This window comes from Octopus sinensis, linkage group LG11, assembly GCF_006345805.1.
Source record: "Octopus sinensis linkage group LG11, ASM634580v1, whole genome shotgun sequence".
In the NCBI taxonomy this organism is placed as follows: Eukaryota; Metazoa; Mollusca; class Cephalopoda; order Octopoda; family Octopodidae; genus Octopus; species Octopus sinensis.
In genome coordinates, this window is record NC_043007.1 from 76,326,492 (window position 1) to 76,341,278 (window position 14,787).

At 38.2% G+C, this 14,787-nt stretch overlaps 1 protein-coding gene across 1 annotated transcript in view; it reads right to left on the reverse strand.

Moving 5' to 3' along the window:
• Positions 1-1,637: 1,637 nt before the first annotated feature.
• LOC118765250 overlaps positions 1,638-14,787 on the reverse strand; it is a 56,874-nt gene continuing 43,724 nt past the window's right edge. Inside the window, exons 15-17 of the mRNA XM_036506998.1 lie at positions 13,406-13,488; positions 8,376-8,535; positions 1,638-1,794 (exon numbers count right to left, since the gene is read on the reverse strand). Coding sequence (XP_036362891.1) covers positions 1,684-1,794; positions 8,376-8,535; positions 13,406-13,488 — 354 coding nt within the window. The 3' untranslated portion in view covers positions 1,638-1,683. The remainder of the gene's footprint in view (positions 1,795-8,375; positions 8,536-13,405; positions 13,489-14,787) is intronic.

Below are 14,787 nucleotides of genomic sequence, written 5' to 3' on the forward strand. Positions count from 1 at the left end.
ATATATATATATGTATGTATGTATGTATGTATATATATATATATATATATATATTATATATATATATATATATATATATATATATGAGTGTATATGTATGTGTAGAACACCTGCAATATTGTAAACAACCAAATCTCGTATGTACGTACGTGTGTATGTATGGGCATGTATGTATGTGTGTATATATGCATGTATTTATATACGTATGTCATTGTTCAGTTTTATTTCAAGATTTTATGCCAATAGAGAAAGAGTCGGTTTCTAACCTAGATCTAAGGCTCCTTCATTGGAATTCCAACATCAACAACAGGGCATTCTTGTTTCTATGTATGTATTTATGTGTGAAGATATGTATGTTTTGTTTTATAAATGTTTTCTCATGCATATTGTTGCATATCTAGACATGCTCATATATATTTAAATGATTAACTTCCGGAAAGTTTTATAGATTTTTAATGTTCCAGTGATGGATTAGATCGGTAGTCTTCGAATTAACTTTCTCCTTTCTGTTTTTAAGAAGCTTAATTTCCCAAGACTGATATTTATGCAGTGTGTTGCATATCCCAGGACCCCAATAATTACAGGTATAGACCTGAACTTGTAATCTGGATAGAGTAACTGTAGATTATACCATGATGTTATTTTCCGACAACTGCTTATGATGTGGGTGATATCTTCTGTGTGAACTCCACAAAGTCTGCATTAGTTGTCACATTTTACTGCTTTTCCTGCATCTCTATCCCCTTTGTACATCAGGTATTTGGTTGATATTTCTTGTTACTCGATTGCCCACGCATACCCTTCAAAGTGGGAGGTAGTAATCCAGCTATTGGTCCATAATAGACTGCTTTGATGACCAATATTACTATCATTTCGGAACTTTCTACTAACGTATCCATGCATAGTCTTCTGCTCATATAGGCTCATCCTTTCACTTGATGATACGCTGCGGTAGAGTGGTGCGACTTCTTTGAGCATGTCTTCTAGGTTATCAGACAAGGAATGTTGCTCAAGAAGCTGCCTTTCAAGTCTCATGCTGTTATCAGTCTCATGTATGCAGACTTGGTCAAGGGATGCACTTCGACATTTGATGATTAAAAGATGTTACCGAAGGGATATGATTCGACATTCGAAGGCATTTTGGATCGATGTTAAACCTCTGTCGCTTTGTTTTCGTTTTAGGTAGAGGCGATCTACATAACTGTTTATGTGGAAATTATGTGTACCTGTTAGTATTTTTCGGGTTTCCCCATCAATGGCTCGGATCTCATCAAGAATCCAATCAAGCTGCCCAAATGTTGGTATAAGTACTGGCACTGCAAACACCTTGTGAGACACTGTTTTATTGAATGCAGAGAGTTCTGAGGTCCAGATTTTCTTTATTCAGCTGTAATATTTTTTGGTGTATGCATGCATGTATGTATGTATGTATGTATGTATGTATGTATGTATGTATGTATGTATGTATCATACAATGTTTGGAATACACTTGCGTAAAAAATCAAAACAAACAAGATCACGTTCCTCGTACGAAGAAAGAATCACAAATTTATTTAGAGGCTTCATCATCTCTACTATTAACGAATCGTTTCTATTCTATAAAAGGTAAAGTGTTTCGAAATACATTAATGTCTGTTATTTTCTCTGGACCTAGAAGAAGGATAGGCAGTTTTGAACAAAGTTTTACTTAATTTCGACGGACATGATCTCAATATCTCCTATAATCTTCAGGCGTCCCCCTAAGACAGGATGTCGATTTGTGAATATTTTCTTAATCTGCCCGTCAACAGAAACCTAAATTGTACAAGAAAACTTCAATTAATGCCCTGAAAATCACAAATTTAATCAATAGAATAAAAACATAATAAAAATTTTGAAACATATTGCTTTTCAGTTCATATCTAAATCCATAGCAGACGAGACCTGTTATACTGGTATGGTTGAGCGAAACGATGAAGAAGCTGCCAAATAAATTCCAGTCAAATGTGATGTTGGACATGTCTGATACCATTCCTCAACAATTCTTTTTAAAGCAAATATTCAAAATACTATGTAATTGCTTACATTTCTATTATTCTACAGATTTAGGCAACGTTGAGCGTTAAGTGGGGTCAAAAAATAAAAATTATAATGAAGTCGCAGCATTAGATCTTGTCACTCATAGAATTACAATTTTTTGTATGTCACTGAAGTGTCACTGAAGAGGGCATAGATGTATGACGAAAGATTTCCAGACAATGGACATAATCTAAAACATGAACAGTAATAAACAAAAAATAACGACCATCTCGAAATGCAATATATACACAGGAATAAATAGATAGAGATTGATAAATAGATAGATAGTTTTAGATGTAGATATGAATATATATATATATATATATATATATATATATATATATATAGAGAGAGAGAGAGAGAGAGAGAGAGAGAGAGAGAGAGACATATATATACATATATATATATATATATATAGAGAGAGAGAGAGAGAGACAGACAGACAGACAGAGAGAGAGATCCAGAATATAAATATATATAGAGAGAGAGAGACATATATATACATACACACATACCTATATATCTATATATAACATGGTATATATGTATGTGTGTATATATATATATGCATGTATATATATATACATACACTTATATATATATACATATACATATATATATATATATATATATATATATATATATATATATATATATACATATATGATAGATCGTTAGCCACTACACACATTTTTTTCTTTCCTTGTTTCTTTCCTTGTTTTTTCTGTGTCCCTTTCTGTAGAAGAGCGTAGCCTCGAAACGTAAAATACTTTTTATATTCCTGAGCGTTATACTAATACATCTGTTTGTTTTGTACACCACCTGTCTTCGTCTTTTGTTTTTTTGTAAACTCTACCTATATATATATATATATATATATATATATATATATACAAATTCTTAAATCCTTAAAAATGTCTCAGCCCGAAGGCTGCGGCCATGCTGGGGCACCACCGCTGAATGAGCTACACTAATATGTGAATCCACCTCTGATACATGGCACTTGGTCAACAAGGGAGTTCGATGCTGCTGCCCGCATCTGTGCCTTCTGTCGTGAGGTAGGTTCATCTGGGACCCCCGACAAGAAGAGATCCAGTATAGTTTTAAAGAAACCCACATCCACACCATGCAAGTCTTTCAGGCATTTAGGGAGGATGTTAAAGAGCTGTGGTTCTCTGAAACCCAAGCTGTTGCAGTATCTGGTCCTGTATTTTGATGGTGATGCTGGAATGTTTGGCACCATGCGTGGCGCCCCGTTCTGCGGTTGGGGTAACTTTGAATGCCAAAGTTTGGGGCAAGACCCACCAGGATTTTCCAGATGTATATCACCGCATATCTCTCCCGTCTTCGCTCTAGGGAGAAGAGTTTTAATACTTTCAGTCTTTCCCAGTAGCTGATATGTTGCATTGAGACGATCTTCTTTGTGTAGCTTCTTTGAATTGCTTCAAGTTATGGTGTTAGTTTTATATTGTGTGGTGACCATAGTTGGGAGCAGTAGTCCAAACGGCTGAGGACGAAAGTTTTCCATATGATCATCAGTGTCTCCTTTTCTCTTGTTCTGAAAGTTCGGAGAATCCATCCAGCTAGCCGTCTGCATTTTATCACCAAATTAGTAATATGCACTTGGAAAGATGCATCATTGCTCATGTCAACGCCCAGATCACGCACTATTTTGACTCAGGGATTGCAATTCTTCCCGGGCCAGTGCATCCAGTCTGCATGTCGTTTACCTTTGTGTGCCGGTAGCGCAGGGCCTGGATTAAACTGCATGTTGTTGTCCTCAGCCCAACTGTATATTGTATCCAACTCCTGTTGCAGATGTGCAATATTACCAGGGTTTTGTATTGTGTGGGAGACTTTTGTGTCATCTGCATAGCTAGCAAGGGTGGCCATCTTAGAAACTGAAGGCATGTCTGAAAGGGTCACTATGAACAACAGTGGCCCCAAGACAGTGCTCTGTAGAACACCGCTTGTTATTTGTGTTTCCTTGGAGGTGGCTCCATTGGCCACAACTGCCTGCCTTCCATCTTGTGCAGCCACTCTCCAAGTTTTCCGCCTATGCCCAGACCACGCAGTTTGTGACAAATCATACCGTGGTCGACTTTATCAAAGGCTTTTGCAAGGTCGAGATATATCACATCCACATTTGAGCCATTTAGTAGCTGTTTTAACACCCAGTCATAGTGTTGCAGGAGCTGTGTTAGGCAGCTTCTACCTGGTCGAAATCCATGCTGGGTGTCAGTCAGCAAGTCATTTTCTTCAAGGAACATGATTAGTTTCTGGCGGACTATTCGTTCCATGACTTTGCTGATGTGTGAGGTCAGAGAGATAGGCCTATAATTTTTAGCATCTGCTCTGCTTCCTCCCTTATGGATAGGGCATATTACCCCCTCTTTCAATTTAACTGGGAGCTTACCACTTGCAAGAAAGCTCTGAAAAAGAAGCTGTAGCGGTTTTGCAAGGGCTCGTTTGCACGATTTGAGAAGGATCGCTGGAAATCCATCAGGTCCAGCAGCTGAGTTTGTGTCAATCTCATCTATGGCTAGCGTGATATCATCATCTTCAATGTTGATGTACTCAATTTTTGCCTCTTTGGCCGCAGGTAAAGTGACAAAGAATTCTTCTGGGTTGTTTACTTGCCTGTGTCCTAGAGGTGTAGTGAACACACTTTGGAACTGTTCGTTCAGTATTTCACTTATCCTCGTGGGATTTCCTGTGAGGGAGCCATCTTTTTGGAAGAGAGGTCCTATTCTCTGGAGCACTGTGGCTGTCTCTTTGGCAAACTTAAAGAAAGCTTTAGGGTTTGACTTTATATTTCCTATTACCCAAGCTTCTTTATCTGCTCTCTCCTTTTCATGAGACTGATGCACACTTTTCTCTATTTCCATTAGCATTCTCTCGAGCCGAGACTTCTCACTACTTTTGGTGTGCTTGTTCAGGCGGTTTGCAATCCTTGTCCGTTGTCTCATAAGAATCTTCCTTTCTCTAGGGACCCTGTTTTTGTTTTTGTGTGTGCTGGCCCTGCACACTGGGACATATTTGTCACATATGGCTTGTATTATGGACATGAAGCATTTGTGTTTCATGTCAATGTCCGGTGTGGAGAGACATTTAGGCCAATCCTGTTTGAGGATCCCTTTCTCGATCAACTTCCAATTTGCTTTACGAAAGTTTAAGTTGGAGAGATTGTGGATGCTTCGTATAGGCTGTGTGTCTGCGGGGGCTTTTGGTCCATTCATAGACAGCTCTATTATGTTGTGATTAGAGGTCATTGTCGGCATCACTTTAACATTATGCATAATATCCATATTGTTTGTGAAGCAGAGATCCAGTATATTATCTGCCCTTGTTGGTTGCAGCACTATTTGCTCCATGAAAGAGGCATTTGTGAGATGGAGCAGAGACTCTGCCTGTGTCTACTGATGGTGTGTCATCTCTGGGAGCATCTGCCCCCTCAAGCCATTCCACATTGGGGAAGTTAAAGTCACCCATGAAGAATACACTGTTGTGTTGTTCCAGGTTGGTGAGAACTTCTATTTTTGTTAGGCAGTCTTCAAACATGCCTGTATGATTTGGGGCATCCGGTGGGCGACATGTGGTACATATGACGATATTCAGTTGTCTTATGTGTACAATTTGAGTGTCACACACTGAGTTTGAATATGACAACAGGACCTGGGCCGTGAGGTCATTTCGGATGTACATTGCAACTCCACCATGGCTCCTCCCTTTTCTATCTGAGCGTATGACAGCATGTTGCGGTATGTGGATTTCTGCATCCCCTATATCGGGTCCAAGATGCGTTTCTATGAGTGCCATGCATATAGCTTGATTGCATGCCACAAGGTCTCTCAGGAATGATATTTTCCTGTTACAGTTGCTGCGCAGCAGCCCTCCTACGTTCAGTAGAAATATTTTTGTGGTGTGTGTGTTGGTGTCTGTGGTGGCCATCCTGCATCTGTTGGTGGTGGCCTTATGTGGTGATAGTTCCAGCTTTGTGTTTGTAGCCAGGTCAGCTGCTGAACAATTTTTTGTGCCATGCATAAAAAAGATTGCTGTTCAGCTGCTGCCCTTCTCACATCTGGGTGAAGCTGACCATTTGTTGGGCTATACAGTATCTTTTTTGGACCGCGCACTACATCCGCATATCGTCTTTCAGGAGTGGTCAATGCGCCATTTTTCCTTCTTTTATATTTTTCTTTTTCTTTTTGTTCTCCCGGGGGAGGGATTTTTGTCTTGTGTCCATGCGGTTTTGGCAGGGCTTCTGATGTGCAAAACGACAGTTTGCACCATCATCGCCATGCCAGCAGTCTCCCTTCAGGTAGAATTTGCAGATGTTTCTGCTTTTGCCCGTGTAGCTCTTGCTGGGGTTCTTCTGTTTTTTTCTGAACAGTGTTTATTTTAGTTTTCTTGTCTTTTACTTCTTGTTTTCCGTCGATTTTAGGGTGCTTTCATTTTTTGGCGGCCATCGCACCTCTTTGGTCTTCAGTTGTGTTGGGAGCTGGACATGTGCCATTGTTTCCCTTGGTTGCAGGTTTCTCGGTTGTGTTTTTTGTTGGGTCCTGGATGCTTTCTCCATCCTTTTGGTCTTCCCTGGTGCAGTCACCTCCTAGGATGATATCCAGAGTGTCCATGTGTTGCCTGATTAGAGCGTATGAACGGAGGAATTCTCTTTTCTTTCGCTCTATCTGGGCGGTGGTCCTGGAGAAATCATTGCTCTTAAGCGCCGCTGCAATGACATTGTTTGGCGGGTCACTCTTGGCAATCTTCCAGGCGCAGACGAACAATTGCAACTCCCTTGCAGACCAGTTCCTTGACATTTTCGCCTGAGATGCAGTGAGAGTGAAATAGAGGAACAGAGAGAGAAGGAAAGATAAGATGGTTGACCTGAGAGGGAGAGGAGAGAAGAGAAGAAAAAAGCTGGTGGCAGATCAGCCGGGGGGGATAGAGAGAGAGAAGGGGATTGACCTGAGAGAAGAGAGAAAGAATGGCAGGTCAGCAGAGGGAGAGTGAGCGGGATAGAGGTGTGGTAGAGAGAAAGAAGTAAAGGGACAAGGAGGAAAAGAGAGACAAGGGGATGGACCTTAGGGGGAGCAGGGAGAAGAAAGGCAGAGAGAAAAATGGAGAGGGATAAAGAGGGCGGGATAGAGGTACGAGAGAGTGAAGTAAAAGGACAGAGAGGGTGGTGTGGAGAAAGAAGGAGACAGAGAGAGGAAAAGAGAGACAAGGGGTGAACCTAAGAGGGAGCAGGGAGAGGAAAGGTAGGAAGAAAAGGGGGAGAGGGAGAGAGGGGTGGGATAGAGATGCAAGAGAGTGTAGTAAAGGGACAGGGAGGGTGGTGTAGAGAAAGAAGTAAGGAGACAGAAAGAGGAAAAGAGAGAGAAAAAGAGAGAGGGAGAGAGAGAGGGTGGGATAGAGATACAAGAGAGAATGAGTGAAGTAGAGGAACAGATTATATATATATATAATACATATGTATGTATGTATATATATATATATATATATATATTTCGAGGAATGAGGCTTTTACATGCCGAAGACTACTTGGTGTAATTGATAATTGTTCCAAATTAATTAATTTCACCCTTCATTGTTACTATATATATATATATATATATATATATATATATATATATATATCATATACATATACACATATATGCATATTCACGTGTGTACGTTTATGTATGTATTCTATTGTTTTAAATCATATTCACTAATATGGAGGGCGGAAAGTGTTGCTGAAAAGGTCACAGACGTGTGACGAAAGATTTCCGGACAATGAACATGAGTTGAAATAAGAACAGTAATAAACGAGTGAAGAACGAATATATAAGTGCATGTGTTTATTTGTAACACCCTCCGCTTCCCCCAAAAGAATGACCATCCCGAAATACAACAGACACACACACATACATACATATATATATATATATATATATATATATATATATATATATATATATATATATAATATATATATATATATATACAATATACCTTCTGAGATGATGACAAGTCATGATGCAGAAATTATCTAGATATATTAGATTTTTACGTCATCAATTGAATTTCTTTATTGATCTTAACATTTTTTATTCCCACAATATGTGAAACAATGTTAAATGTATATAACTAATTACATTAGAACTAATAACTCATGTGAAAAATTGTAACCTTTGATATTACGTTATTTCAACAAATTAAGTACATTTAATGAAATCTGCTAAAAACTTCACAATTAACAAAATATCGGTATCTAACAGTGTTAATTCATCCTTATTCACTGTAATCAATAAGAAAATAATTTGGCATACCTTGTTGCTTTGTGGACTTGTAGTCAATATAATCTGAAATGTGTCAGCACAATGAAATGTCAATTTCTTGGTTCCTTGATTAAACGATGGAAGTTTATTTTTCCAGCGGAAGTCAAAAATTAGAGGTGATATTTTACCTTGCACAATACTGAGTTTAAATCTGTAAATATATGAAAATACCCCTTCATTATGTACACACATACGCACACGCACACACACACATACACCCATATATACACATATATACATATACACAATTAGTGATACACATATATAAAAATATAAAATTAAATATAAACTCAATCCAATATATTTAACATTCACTCTATGCTGAATAGTGGTACAGTATGAGCAGATTTTTGAAATCCAACGAAACTTTATACAAATATACCTCTTCTAAGAGTTATGATAAACCTATTACAATGAGTAATACTACGTGTACTTTTTTATTTTGTGATGTAATCTTTGGACTAACAATGTTTGCGGCTGAAGAGAGCTTTAAACCATCTTTTATATCAATAATATACCTATGCTGATGTAATAACAGATTGTTTATAAAGCTTGAAACACGTGTACCACGATATCCTTTGTGTTCTGCTTTCAATTTATGTTTGATATATTCTCTCACCTCTGCCACTATCTGGCATATATAGGTGCTTACACTTATGAAGTATTCCCTTTAAACTTAAAGTACCTACATGATACACATATATATGTACCGTATTTTCCGCACTATAAGGCGCACCTAAAAACCTTCAATTTTCTCAAAAGCCGACGGTGCGCCTTATATGTGGAACAATATTGAGTCACAACAGGTCTTGAAACTACGGTAAGCAGCCGCCGACTTCATTTTCCCTCGTAGAAGAAGCGCGCGGTGCATGCTGGGATATATGACTGCGCGAGGCGTGCCGTTTCATTTCCATTTGTGTGCTTATGTAGAGACCCCAAAATGGCTCCTATTAAGAGACACGCCTACGACGCAGAGTTTAAACTCAAGGCGATCAGTCACGCAGTAGAACACGGGAATAGAGCAGCAGCGAGAGTATTTAACATTAACGAATCAATGGTGCGGAAGTGGAGGAAGCAACAAGATGACCTGAGCCAAGTAAAGAAGACTAAAAAGAGTTTCCAAGGGAACAAAGCGAAATGGCCACAGTTGGAGAACAAACTTGAACAGTGGGTTGTTGAACAGAGAGCAGCAGGTAGAAGTGTCAGTACAATCACTATTTGAATGAAGGCAACAGCACTAGCAAGCGAACTTAACATTAATGAATTTAAAGGCGGTCCTTCTTGGTGCTTTCGGTTTATGAAAAGATGTAATCTCTCCATTCGCACACGAACTACTGTTTCACAGCAACTGCCAAAAGACTACCAAGAAAAGCTGGTCACTTTTCGCGCATATTGCAAAAATAAGATTACTGAAAAAAAAGATCCGGCCAGAGCACATCATCAACATGGACGAGGTTCCACTCACCTTTGATATTCCTGTGAACCGCACTGTGGAAAAAAACGGGAGCACGTACGGTAAATGTTCGCACAACAGGAAATGAGAAGTCATCCTTCACTGTAGTTCTCGCTTGCCAAGCTAATGGCCAGAAACTTCCACCCATGGTTATTTTCAAGAGGAAGACCTTGCCAAAAGAAAACTTTCCAGCCGGCGTCGTCATCAAAGCTAACTCAAAGGGATGGATGGATGACGAAAAGATGAGCGAGTGGTTGAGAGAAATTTACGTGAAGAGACCGGGTGGCTTTTTTCACACAGCTCCGTCCCTTTTGATCTACGACTCCATGCGCTCCCATATCACAAATGGTGTCAAAAAACATGTGAAGCACACGAATTCAATACTCGCCGTCAATCCAGGTGGATTGACAAAAGAACTCCAGCCGCTAGATATTGGTGTCAACAGGGCATTCAAAGCTAGACTGCGAACTGCGTGGGAACAGTGGATGACAGAAGGCGAACACACTTTTACCAAGACAGGGAGACAGCGCCGAATGACATACGCCACTATCTGCCAATGGATCGTAAATGCCTGGGCTGATATATCAGTCTCAACTGTGGTCCGAGCTTTCAGGAAGGCAGGAATTCTCACTGAACTGCTAGACAACATCAGCGACACTGACTCGATTAATGACGACTTCGACGAGACAGAGCCGGGCGTGTTGGATCCCGTATTCGCCCAACTGTTTAATTCGGACACTGAAGAAGAAGAATTCGAGGGATTCGTGAATGAGGAATAACTTAATAAAGTGAGCTTTATATGTTTATTTTGTGTGTTGCGTTGTGTGACATTAACGTTTGAGCAACGTTAAGTTATTGATATTTTTTATTGCTTTGCACTATTTCGAGTGTTACTATATTGTGATTGCACTAATGTTTGATTTACTGTAACAGTATCAGACTGTTTTTTACGTGTTTATTGAATCGAGGAAAAGTTCCCCTCCACTATGTGATCTAAATGTTGCACTACATGTTATACCTTGCTGTTAAAAAATAAACAAAATACCACGTCACTGACTTTACCTCGGGGAAAATAATAAAACAGCTGTTTATTCATTTTGGGAGTGAACGGAGTTGTCAGAACGCTGGTTTATAATCTATTAATAAAGTTTGACTGACCTATCCAACTGTTTTGTTGACATTCCTTTCAGTGCAGCTCCATCTAATGGATGCATAACGTAACCCCAGCCTCTACTGTAGCGTCTAGTCTATGCGGTGCGTCTTATATATGGACAAAGTTTTAAAATAGGCCATTCATTGAAGGTGCGCCTTATAATCCGGTGCGCCTTATAGTGCGGAAAATACGGTATATATTTATACATATACAGATACACGTATTTCCAACTACTTCACATAGCCGCCTGAATTGTGCCTAAGATTCTGTACGAAAATATTTCTCACTCTCACTGGAGTCACACCCAAGGACCATCACAGTTTTGGGGGGAAATTGGTTTACATAATGTCCGTGTCACGTCTTACAGAGCATTGAGTATCAATCATGTCGGCATTTTGATAGTGTACAATAAGGTATAGGAGTGGCTGTGTGGTAAGTAGCTTGCTTACGAACCACATGGTTCCAGGTTCAGTCCCACTGCGTGGCACCTTGGCCAAGTGTCTTCTACTATAGCCTCGGGCCGACCAAAGCCTTGTGAGTAGATTTGGTAGACGGAAACTGAAAGAAGTCCGTCGTATATATATATATATGTATATATATATATGTGTGTGTGTGTGTGTGTGTGTGTGTGTGTTTGTGCGTCTATGTTTGTCCCCCAACATCGCTTGACAACCGATGCTGGTGTCTTTACGTCCCCGTAACTTAGCGGTTCGGGAAAGAGATCGATAAAATAAATACTGTGTGGATAGGTATGCGCACGCGTGTGTGCATATAGTTGAAAAGTGCCAAACCAAAAAATAAATTATTGATATTATATTTCAGATACTTCCTAACGTACGTTTCAAGAACCAAGAATCAATAATAAGATCGATTTCTGATCATACCATCGAATGATAATACCGATACATGCAACCAGTCACATTATTCTCCTGATGTGAATCGTGCATAAATGAAAAGAATAGATAGGCAATAATAACTCAATAAATATGTGACACGAAGTATAATAAATAGTGGATTATGAAGATACTACATTACACATTATAATTGATATCATGGAAATAAAGCACAAGAAAAGGAAAGGGGCAATAAAGAATTATCGTTAAACAGGTAGAAAGATAGAATAATGCAAGTAAAGTACAATAGAAAAGTAAGTAAAAGTAAAAATCGATAACAGTAAAAATACATAAATATGATATAAAACGGGAAAAGGAAAAGAACGTTATGCACTTGGGAAGAGACAAAAAAATCAAAGAATAAAATGTAAAGATTGACCCTTGTATAATGGCAGGTACATTTATAGTTGTAAATCAAATTAAAAATGGATGAAGTCCAAAAAAGATTTAGACACTACCTCTAATATACACGTAAAAACTATTGTAGTACACTGCGCACTACTAAAAGTATATAGCACAGACGAATCTCAGCGAGAAACGGACATTGAAATGCAAATATAAAGATTCCAGTAGATGCTGTATTTGGTTGAACAAGAATACGCATATTAGTAGTATATTGCTAACCACGTTAATAAACAAGTATAATAGAAAATAATGTTACAGGTAAACCAAGTGAAAGCTTACATTATATATATACAGATTACCTAATCATTCTTGATTTATTATAGATAACTTAGTTTGAAATATTTCCCTAAACATTTTTAAATTGTCGGCTAACAAACGAATAGTTAACGATAACGCGTTATAATACCACGGGACATTAAAATGAATTGATATCAAGGATAAGTTTAAATACAATCCTTTAAAGAAACAGGAAGCCGTACTGGAAAGATTGATAACACTCAAAGACGATGAAACGGTAATGATATCTCATATAATACTTTTATTCAACATCCGATAAAAGAACATTGCACGTAAATTATAAATTAATCAAACGTAGTACCAAGCCTCAAAGCACGCATTATGTCTATAAATTCATAACAAATAAATTGGAAAAAATTAGTGAAATTTTAGGCTCTGATAATTATCAACGAGTTGCGGGTAATAAACAAAACTTCTTGGAAAGCTAACACAAACATCAAATATAGCAATTACTATAACAATAAAGAGGAAGAAACCAAGAATCAACTGAAAAAGAAATCCTAGTATAACCTTGCTAAATATTCTGTATATAAAATTGGAGGGGATACAAATTTCACGTCATCAAATATATATCATAAACTCTTCCAATGTCAATATATAGTTAGTAGTACTGGAGAACACAGTAGTGAAATCATAAGAGAATGATTAACGATGTTCAGGTAAACATCCTCTGATGATAATTGAGGATGTTTCCTTCCATACAAAGTGTTAGCTTATGAAGTATTTTTAAAATGTAGTCGTAAAAACAACTAAAATATACAGGAATGTATATCATTATACCATCATTTAATACGAAAAAAATGTAAAGTTGAAATTTTACCTCTTACATGGTAATACTGCAATGCCCGTAAGTATGATAATCAAACGTTTGCATTCTGGTAACCTCATAGTGTATTTGAATAGCTGCAAATAACAGAAAAGACGTATGACATGTAAGCTATGATTAGTGTCTTAGTTTTACACAGAATTCTCATATATTTAATATTACGAGAGTGTTGTAAATATATAGTAGGCGAAAAAAAAACTGTACCATGTAGCAAACTGAAAAAAACACATGCATATATTGTTCAAAGCTTCTACAATACGTACATTAACTGTATCATGTTGTTTCAATATGATTGACCAACACTCAATCCTATATACCCAACTATACTCGAGAAGTGAATTGATTGAATTGATCTTTGCAAACAAATGATTGCTTAATGGTCTGTATATTTTCGTACGAATGTTTTCAGAGCCACCTTTCTACATAAGCTATTTCTACAAGCTACCGTCTGAAGAACAGAATATTTCTCCACACCGAAGAGCAAAGTAGACTTTATATACTGATTTCTGAAAAATATTTTATATTTTATTCGAAGTATTTTATTCCCCGGGAAATATAATATTCTAGTATTTTCACCTACCTTCGTGTAAAAGGTATGTAATACGTACGCTGCTGAATTCTTACGACGTACAGTGTGTAATTTGCGGTTTGACGTACGTACATATAATGATAATTCATCATGATAACACATACACATGTGCATATACTCACACTACCAAACAGACAAGTACACACTGTCACACATATATGTACGCACACTGACACGCACACATAGATATATACACACATGCACAAATCTATCTTTATACACACACACTGATTGAATGCGCATATGAGTAGCTATATGTGTGTACTTTTGTATGTGATGTGAACGTGTTTGCCATTGGACAATGAAAATTCAGTTTTTGACCAGGTGGGTTAATTGCCCCTTGATTAGCGTATAAGCGGCTGAGTATACCACATACGTAATTCTAAGGGAGAATCAGAATGGTACAGTGTCTGACAAAGATGTACCGCATGGGATTATTGGTACAATCAAGTACTCGACGCGCTTCTCTGCAGTTTCTCTCTATTCTAATTTCACTCATTGTGGAGGCGCAATGGCCCAGTTGTTAGGGCAGCGGACTCGCGGTCGTAGGATCGCGGTTTCGATTCCCAGACCGGGCGTTGTGAGTGTTTATTGAGCGAAAACACCTAAAGCTCCACGAGGCTCCGGCAGGGATGGTGGTGATCCCTGCTGTAGTCTTTCACCACAACTTTCTCTCACTCTTACTTCCTGTTTCTGTTGTACCTGTATTTCAAAGGGCCGGCCTTGTCACTCTCTGTGTCACGCTGAATATCCTCGAGAACTACGTTAAGGGTACACGTGTCTGTGG